The following is an 8684-nucleotide window of genomic DNA, read 5'->3' on the forward strand; positions in this document are numbered from 1 at the left end:
TTTCAAGAACATATATTCAAACTATCATACAGAATCAGAATATTTTGTGTGATCACAGGATCAAAGCAGCTGAATCACTTTCGTTCTGGGTAAGTTGACAGATCCGTTATTAGCCTGATAGCTGACAACCAGCCATCAGTCAAAGAGTCAAAATAGTCACGTGCCAAAATTCATCTCAAAACCATGTTGCCGTTTGGACATGTTGGTTGCAAAGAAATGTCGAGTGACGCCATCACCAATAGCTGGATCTCCTGAAAAAAAATCAAAACACACAGTCTTGGCATCAGTTAAATTAATATATTATACTCTTTAGTTGTGTGTGTGTAACCAAATTTACCCTTGAGTGTGCATGTCAGGGGGCAAGCCCACTCAACATTGGCCATCTTATAAAAAGAAAGCAATGCCCTTTCCCTGTCCTCCGCACTGTCTCTCAGATCCATGGCAAGATACAAGGACTTTCCCGTTGCATGCTGGCTTAAAATATTTTCTTTGAAGGTCTTTGCTGCATCGCTGGGATTTGAAAGAATTTTCCAATCTAAAAAAAGTTTTGAAATTGTTAAAACGAATACGGGATGAATTGATATGTAGAGAGCAAAAATGTATTGCAGTACATTGTTGCATGTTTAAATGATGTAACACACCTGGAAAGCCCCTCTCCTCAGTGGGAACCAGGTCAACTATCTCAGGAGCAGCCACATGTCCCTGAGGTGTTGTGTTGCTGGCCCTGGTTGTCTCACTTCTCTGTAGTCTTGTCAACATGCCGAACAATCTACCTTCACTTCGGGAGGCACTTTCTGTGGTGGTGACCCCAACGTCATTGATTGATTGACTGCCACTAAAAAAAAAGAATGGTCAAATGAATAGAATAAATCCAATCATATACAACTCTTCCCTCAAGACCAATATTTAGGACGATATCCAATATCGATATCTTTTGTTAGGACTTCCAAGTCTAATGCTCAATGTCTGGTGTACGATTTCTCGCATGAAATATTTAACATTTTAGTTCTGTAGAGCAATACCTCACGCATTCATCACTGTGAGCCTTGATTCTTGTGAAAGGGAACTCCTCTCCACATGTCAGACACTTCTGAAGGTGTCCGCCTAACTCATTACTGCCTCCTTGTTGAACTTCCTGTATAGATCATTTAAAAATGTAATGCAAGCTATACTTATGTGAGTTATGTGAATTTCCTTTTGGAACCCAAATTTAAAAGTTAGGAACTTACATGATCAAGATTGAGGTTTCTTTGCAGTGGTCGGACGAAAATTGTAGCATGACCGATCTGCATTTGTGGATCTTTCAAATGTCTCACATGGTAACCCTCACTGGGACGAGGTATGAGGATCAGTTGGCGACTTCGTGTTGTTCCAGAGATTTTGAGCAACTCCAATCCTCCCCCTAGTCTGAGTTTTGGGATTGCCTCTAAAATAATTTCCCTAAATTCATCTGGATTGGTGTGACTACCTGAAAATAGAAGACAGTAATACTATCAAAAAACTTGAAATACTATTAACCTTTATTGTTTTTGAAAGGTAACTAAAAACGTCTTCACATCATGATGCCGGACATACCTTGGAATGTGAGACGTTTTTCTCCAAGCCCTGCAGCAGCAACTCTGTCTTTTGCGTATCGGTTGGGAACTATGGCTGCTTTTTTATCCTCAATACAGCAAAATAGGTGGGTGTAAGAACAAAGTGGTGCAGGCGTGGCAACAGACCGCCTCCTTGTTGTCCTCCTTCCTCCATTGTATGGACCAAACAGTCTTGAAACCTCAGCTAGAATGAAGTGAAGATAAGCTATAATCAGTGAATATGAGAATATGGGCATTGCAGAAGAAACTTGTTGGCTGACCAAACCCTAGCACACCCATGTGATCTGAAGCACAGCATCAACAAACTCCAATTTGAGACTCAAGGTCCAGATCGTACAACACAGTAAATAAATTACTCATAAATCACTCATCATGGCGATAGTTATTTAGTCCGCACAGGGGATTTAACATGGGAACGTGTTCCCTGCAGAAACCTACCATCCACTGGGTGCCCGGGTGTAATGTTATGTGGCCGTGGAGGTGAAATTGGCACATTTGCGGTTCCAGGTGCTGCTGCTGCAAAAAAAAAGAAAAAAAGCGAAGGCTGGTTCAGTTTAATACAAGGTTTTTTTGTTGTATTGCTTATTATGTTGCCACCTTGAACAACAGTATTTAGCTAGCTAAACAACTGCTGTTGTTGTTATGCTGCCTAAACGTTTGAAAATACGTTTCAAGCTGTTCAGCCACATCTCTTAGCAAATCAGCCAGCGGCCGCCGGTTGGAAGCCATGAGCGCTGCTAGCAGCTTTTAGACGATACGGGATCGATTGCTTCTGTCTCGCTCTTCTACTTGACCAATCCTGCTCAAGAATGAGGTTCGGCCCATCGTAAGCTCATTTACATACGGACACAGAAATGTAGAAATAAATAAATGAAGAAATACAGAAATGTAGAAATAAATAAATAGTGAATGTAGAAATCTATTTATTTAATTATGTTCTGTTTAGATATCAACTTATATTAATACATGAATGTATTTATTTATTTATACATTTATTTATGTATTTATTTATTTATACATTTATTCATTTATTTATACATTTAATCATGTATTTATTTATTTATTTACACATTTATTCGTTTATTCATTTATTTATTTATACTTAAGTCATTTTTGGTCCTCCATACGTCGCGACAGGACAGGCAAACCAAGCAATTGCTTGGGGCCCCGAGCTGGCCAGGGGTCCCAAAACATCAACTGGTTAAGAGTCAAATGCAACGACAAACTCTGTGAGCGCCCCTCTGATAGTCAATGCAGTAAAGTGCAATGACACAGTTATCGGGATCCCCCCTCAAGGGGCCCCTCACTGGCGGGCTGACTGGAGGTGCTAGCGGTCGGCGGCCGGGTCACCCGGCACCCGCGCACACTGGTCGGATGCGTCACAACAACCGGGAGTTTTACGCGCGTCATTGATTTAGGAGGCTGTGATTGGAAAATGGAACTGGCGCTGTCACGGTCGGGACAAATCAAAAATGCCCATAATTCCGTATGTCCCGCGTAATACGGGACAGTTGGCAACCCTAGCCCGGCATCATGAAGCGGAGAGGCTCACAGGACTGGCACTTACTTGAATTGAGCGCGATGTTCGCCAGTCTTTGGACAAGGAGGACATTGTGATTGCCTTTGCACAAAACAAGGCTCGCAAACAGCAGTTTTAGATAATTTGCACATGTTTGTGAGAACTGAAAAATGTTAATGTGAGTGTATATGTGTGTGTGTGTGTGTGTGTAGCGGTTGTACTCTTGCTTGCGTTGTGTTGTTAAAATCACCACCAGGACACGGACCACATTCGGCTCGTATCGGCCGTTTATTGTGTGACGTTAAGACACCTGGCGAACACACACAAGTTAAGTTCTCAGAAGGAACCTCGTGGCATCATAACAGTTACACACCCTGCAGCAGACTAACTTTTTAGCTACAACATGACATACCTGGCGAACACACACAAGTTAAGTTCTCAGAAGGAACCTCGTGGCATCATAACAGTTACACACCCTGCAGCAGACTAACTTTTTAGCTACAGGGTGTCGCACCCACGTCCGCAGGGACCCACTAGAGGGCACCCACGTGACACCCTGTCATGACTCTTAGCGATGGCAAGTGGAGTCAAACACCTGTTACATTCCCCCCTGCTGATCTCCACTTGCTCATCCAAACCCCCCCAAAGAAACAAAATTCAACCAAACCACGAACATACCAGGTAAGTCATTCACAACATGAAAACAGAAAAAAAAAAAAAAATTATTATTTTTTTTTTTTTGAATATTCAGTATAATAAAAATAAACGAAGATGTCTCGCAAACGTAAATGTACAGTACCATTTCAATCATTGACACCTCGTAGTCCAGCCAATGGCTATCCCTTAAGAATTAGAATGAGAAAGGGTAGCAAGTCCTTTCAACACCCACAGGAAAACATGCCCGTATACATGTTAATATACAAGATATCAAAGAATACATACAGTACAGTACAATACAATACATCCCACCCAGAGACACACACTACTGGTGGTCCTATACAGGGCTCTACCGTACAGAGAAAATACATAAAACTCATCCCAACAGTCAAAAAGAGACATAGAACATGTCACACTCACAAGTACTCAAAAAAAAACATCATAACCATGACAAAGCTTTCTGGTGCATTTGCTGGATAAGCCTCAAAACAGGTCTAACAGCCCTCCCACACCTAGTCCTCACCCCCAATGACCCCTCACTGCAAGCTGCGCTAATTCGAGGACAACGCTCATCCGACCTGACAAGAGAACCGCTGTCAGCAGGCTGTGCGTCAATTAGGGGCTCAGAGGCAACTGCTTGAGAGTCAGTCAAGACTGTCGGACCTTCCCGTTCAACAGGTAGGTCAATCACAGTCTCATCAGGGTCATCATTACCAGGAGCATCTGACGAAGCAGTCAGTGGATTCACGGTGGTGGCTGGGAGTCCAGAGACCCAGGACACCGTCCTGTCTTCAGGTGCACAGCTAGGCAGCGAAACAGAGCACATCTCATCTCCCAGCATGGAATCCTCTAAAGCACCAGTGTTCAGATCACTGCCACCAGAATCATCCTCAGACCCGGTCGGGAGGGGCAGGAAGTTTACAGGCATGATGAGATTCCTGTGGACTACTTTCTCCTGGTTTGTGGCACAATTCCTAATCCTGAAGGTGTGAGTGTTCTCCTGTTTCCCCACAACAGTGTAAAGGTGGCCATCCCAGCGATCAGCCAGTTTTCTTTTTCCTCGTTCACCTTTGTTGGCTAGCAGAACTCTGTCACCAACATCCACCGGGGAACCCTTAAGCTTCTTGTTATAAAGGTTTTCCTGTCTCCGCTGCTGCTTGGTGGTGGAGCACTGGGCAACCCTCATAGCGTCTGCCAAATCACGGCGGAGACACTGCACATAGGCATCATAATCCACCACCTGATCATCTAACAGAACAGAGCCAAACAACAAGTCAACAGGCAGCCTGGGAGTCCTGCCAAACATCAGTTGGAATGGGGCAAAGCCTGTGGTCTCATGTACTGTCGCGTTGTAAGAGAAAGTGAGAGATTTCAGTAGCTGGGGCCATCGGTGTTTGGCCTTTGGTGGAAGAGCTCTGATCATATTACCGAGGGTGCGGTTGAACCTCTCAACAGCTCCGTTGCCCATGGGGTGGTAGGGTGTAGTGTGAGATTTATGAACACCAGCAACCAGGAGCATCTCCTCAATCAGACTACTTTCAAAATTGGCTCCTTGGTCCGAGTGTACACGCTCAGGAAAGCCATACACACAGAAAAAGTTGTTCCAGAGTTGTTGCGCTACAGCCTTAGCAGATTGGTTGGGGCAGAGGTAAGCCTGGGCCAGCTTAGTAAAATGGTCACTAACGACAAGAACATCTAGGGACCTGTTGGAGGAGTCCTCAGCCGACCAAAAGTCCACACAAACCAACTCCAGGGGTCTGGAGGTCGAAACGCTTTCAAGTGGTGCTCTCGCCTCAGGCTCGGGAGACTTGCTAACCACACAGCGACTACAGCCCCGCACATACTGCACCACGTCAGTCTCCATCCCCTGCCAGTAGAATCTTTGCCTAGTCAGATAGAGTGTCCGCCTCTGGCCTTGGTGACCTGCCTCATCATGTACGCCTTTAAGAACCTTCTCCTTTAGCGCAGAGGGCACCACATACTGGAAAGTTTTCCTCTTGGTAACAACGTCCTTGGAGACACGATACAGGGCACCCATGTTCAAGGTGAGTTTTTCCCAATGTCTAAGGAGCCGCAGGGCCTCAACCGGCTCAGCCGCACGCTCCCGCCTCGATGGACGCCGTCGACGTTCTACAAAGTGAAGCACCCGACTCAAACTGGGGTCTGCGCGCTGTAAATCCAATAGCTTATCTCTGGGTAGAGGGTGGACATCAGACAACTCATGTGGTTGAATGGATCGAACAAGTTGTGGCAATAGGAAGGCTTGTGATGGTAAACAGTCATGGTCCAAAGAACGCTCAAGCACCGCACACACCGCTTGGCGTGAGACAGAGGTCTCTGGGGCCAGGCCCCCCGGGTCCGCCTGCAACATAGCTGCTGGATCACATGACTGACGAAACACATCCTGTACATGGTCAGAATCCACAACACTTGCTTCTTCCAGTAGTGCGCCATACGGGACTCTAGTCAGTCGATGCAGCATACTCGGCTGAACAAAAGGCTCGCGACTGAGGGCGTCAGCAACCACATTTTTAGGGCCAGGAATGTACTTGATTTGAAAGTCATACGGAGCAAGTTTCGCCACCCACCTCTGCTCACAGGCATCAAGCTTTGGTTTAGTGAGAATGTAGGTCAGCGGGTTGTTGTCAGTCCACGCAGTGAACGGCTGGCCTTTCAACCAATGACTGAATTTGTCACAAACAGCCCATTTCAGAGCTAGAAACTCTAGCCTGTGCGCAGGATAACGTGATTGGGCATAATTGAGAGACTTGCTCGCAAAAGCCACTGGTCGTGCCACGTCATCGCCCTCCGCCAGTTGTGACAACACAGCACCAAGGCCATTGGATGAGGCATCAACGGACAGCAGGAATGGCTTACTGAAGTCGGGATGAGCCAATGTAGCATTTTCCAATAACGCCTGCTTCAACTTAGAGAAGGCTTCGCTGCATTCCGGGCTCCAATCAGCCAACGTTAGCTTCTTAGCCACAGGTCTCTTCCTACCTTTGCTATATTTCGGCTTTGTCACGCCAGATGTCAAGGCAAATAGAGGCTTGCTGATACTTGAGTATCCTTCAAAGAATTGTTGGTAAAACCCAACCATTCCAAGGAAGGATCTTACCTTGGATGGTGAGGGAATGTCTGTCCCCTCAACCATCAAATCCTCCTCACACAGATCCACAATAGCCTTAACCTTCTCTGGATCCGTGGAGATGCCTTCTTTACTCACAATGTGTCCCAGAAACTTTACCGACGGCCGCATGAAATGGCACTTCTTTGGCGCTAGCTTTAGGTTATGCGCTTCTAGCTTCTCAAACACCATTTCTAGTCTCTGCAAAGCTAACTGTTCATTGGGAGCAAAGACAAGGATGTCATCCAGATAGCACAAGAGGCTTAAAAAGTTTTGGTCACCAAAAATGGCCATCATCATCCTCATGAAGGTGGCAGGGCTGTTGCACAGCCCCTGCGGAAGCCTGTTGTATTCATACAATCCAAAAGGAGATGTGAACGCAGTGAACTTCTTATCCTCCTCATGGACCTCCACATTGTAGTATCCAGAAGTCAAGTCCATGGTCGAGAAGAAAGCATTCCCCCCAAGGGCAGCCAAAGCATCGGCCTGGTGCGGCAGAGGATGTGCATCCTTCACAGTGCGTGCATTTAGCCATCTGAAATCTGTGCAAAGCCGCAGATCTCCGTTCTTCTTCCAAACAAGAACAAGAGGTGATGCATACTCACTCATAGACTTCCTTATGATCTCCCGCTCCTCCATCTCGTTCAAGGCCATCCTCAGCTTATCATAGTGTGAGGGCGACAGGCGACGATACGGTAGTCTGAAGGGTCTGCCATCACTCAGCCGAATCCGGTGAACAAAGTCTTTGGCTCTCCCACAGTCCAAACTATGACGTGAAAAGATGGATTCATACTTGGCCAGCAGATCAACAAGTTTTGTTTTCCAGAATGGGGACAAGTCACTCGAGTCAACATCAATGTCCTGCAGTCCCAAGTTGTCGAGCACAGAGCTCCCAGACCTGTGTGAAAAGTGTTCTGAACCAACCGTTAAGCTCTTTTCACTGCCGGTACTTGTCTGGGAAAAAGTCTTAGTCACATTGCTTTTCACGTAATCTGTCTTGCTTTCCACATACAGATAGTCAGTGTCAAACTCCTCAAGTGCCATACATGGGGAAACATCAGCAATCTTGCAGTTGCGTTTCAATGTCACTGGCTTATTGGAAGGGTTAATCACTCTCACAGGGACCCATCCATCCCCCCACATCGGCGTCACAATCCGTCCCACCATAACTGTTCTTGGCACCGTGCGTGAGTTACTCTGCTCCACTATGACTGTGCTGCCAGCTGAGAGGCGAGTATGGCTAGGAAGACGGCCCCAAACTAAATGTTCTTTCAAAGGATCTAGGGTCACAGCATGTTTAAGTTTGACAGTGCCCACCTTGTCAGGAACCTCACCACCTCTCCATTTCTCCACAGTAGCCAACATCTGCAACAGGGCCCCCTCTTCACTAGAAGCTTGATCCGGGAGCGAAACTTTGGTCCAGAAATCTCCAGAAACATTCAGCACACGAATGAGATGCTTTATCACGTTGCTGCCAAGAATCAAGTCGTCGCTTTGGCCATCCACAATGAGTATGGGAACAGAGATGTGACAGTCAAACACTTTCATCTGAAGCTCACACACTCCGGTTGGGGACGTCCTCAGACCCCCACATCCAATCAGAACAACCGATGTGGGAGCAATAGAATCCGGAGAAACAAGGTTAGCCTTTTCCAGCAAAGGAAGCACACGAGAACTTAGAGAACAGGCCATCGAGCCACTGTCCAGCATGGCACGCAGCTCCAGAGCGTCCTGAATCAACACACTGGTGTAGAAAAGGTTATCAGTCGCAGCCAGTCTCTGTGCG

At 46.3% G+C, this 8684-nt stretch overlaps 1 protein-coding gene across 1 annotated transcript; it reads right to left on the reverse strand.

The window, feature by feature from the left end:
• Positions 1-33: 33 nt before the first annotated feature.
• LOC120812556 (uncharacterized) lies at positions 34-2137 on the reverse strand. The gene is made up of 7 exons (XM_078097513.1): positions 2034-2137; positions 1576-1779; positions 1230-1468; positions 1023-1135; positions 642-835; positions 338-535; positions 34-251 (listed from the first exon to the last, which is right to left on the reverse strand). The coding sequence occupies exons 3-7, from the start codon at positions 1290-1292 to the stop codon at positions 157-159; spliced, it is 663 nt and encodes a 220-aa protein (XP_077953639.1). The 5' UTR covers positions 1293-1468; positions 1576-1779; positions 2034-2137; the 3' UTR covers positions 34-156.
• Positions 2138-8684: the final 6547 nt, after the last annotated feature.

This window comes from Gasterosteus aculeatus, chromosome Y (genome assembly GCF_964276395.1).
Source record: "Gasterosteus aculeatus chromosome Y, fGasAcu3.hap1.1, whole genome shotgun sequence".
NCBI lineage: Eukaryota > Metazoa > Chordata > Actinopteri > Perciformes > Gasterosteidae > Gasterosteus > Gasterosteus aculeatus.

Excerpts from the sequence above, each read along its gene's own strand:
- LOC120812556 (XM_078097513.1), bottom strand. The coding sequence starts at position 1,292 with ATGCAGATCGGTCATGCTACAATTTTCGTCCGACCACTGCAAAGAAAC. Across the intron at positions 1,136-1,229 it reads GAAACCTCAATCTTGATCAT|GAAGTTCAACAAGGAGGCAG; the intron begins GTAAGTTCCTAA and ends TGATCTATACAG. Across the intron at positions 252-337 it reads CCTGACATGCACACTCAAGG|GAGATCCAGCTATTGGTGAT; the intron begins GTAAATTTGGTT and ends ATTTTTTTTCAG.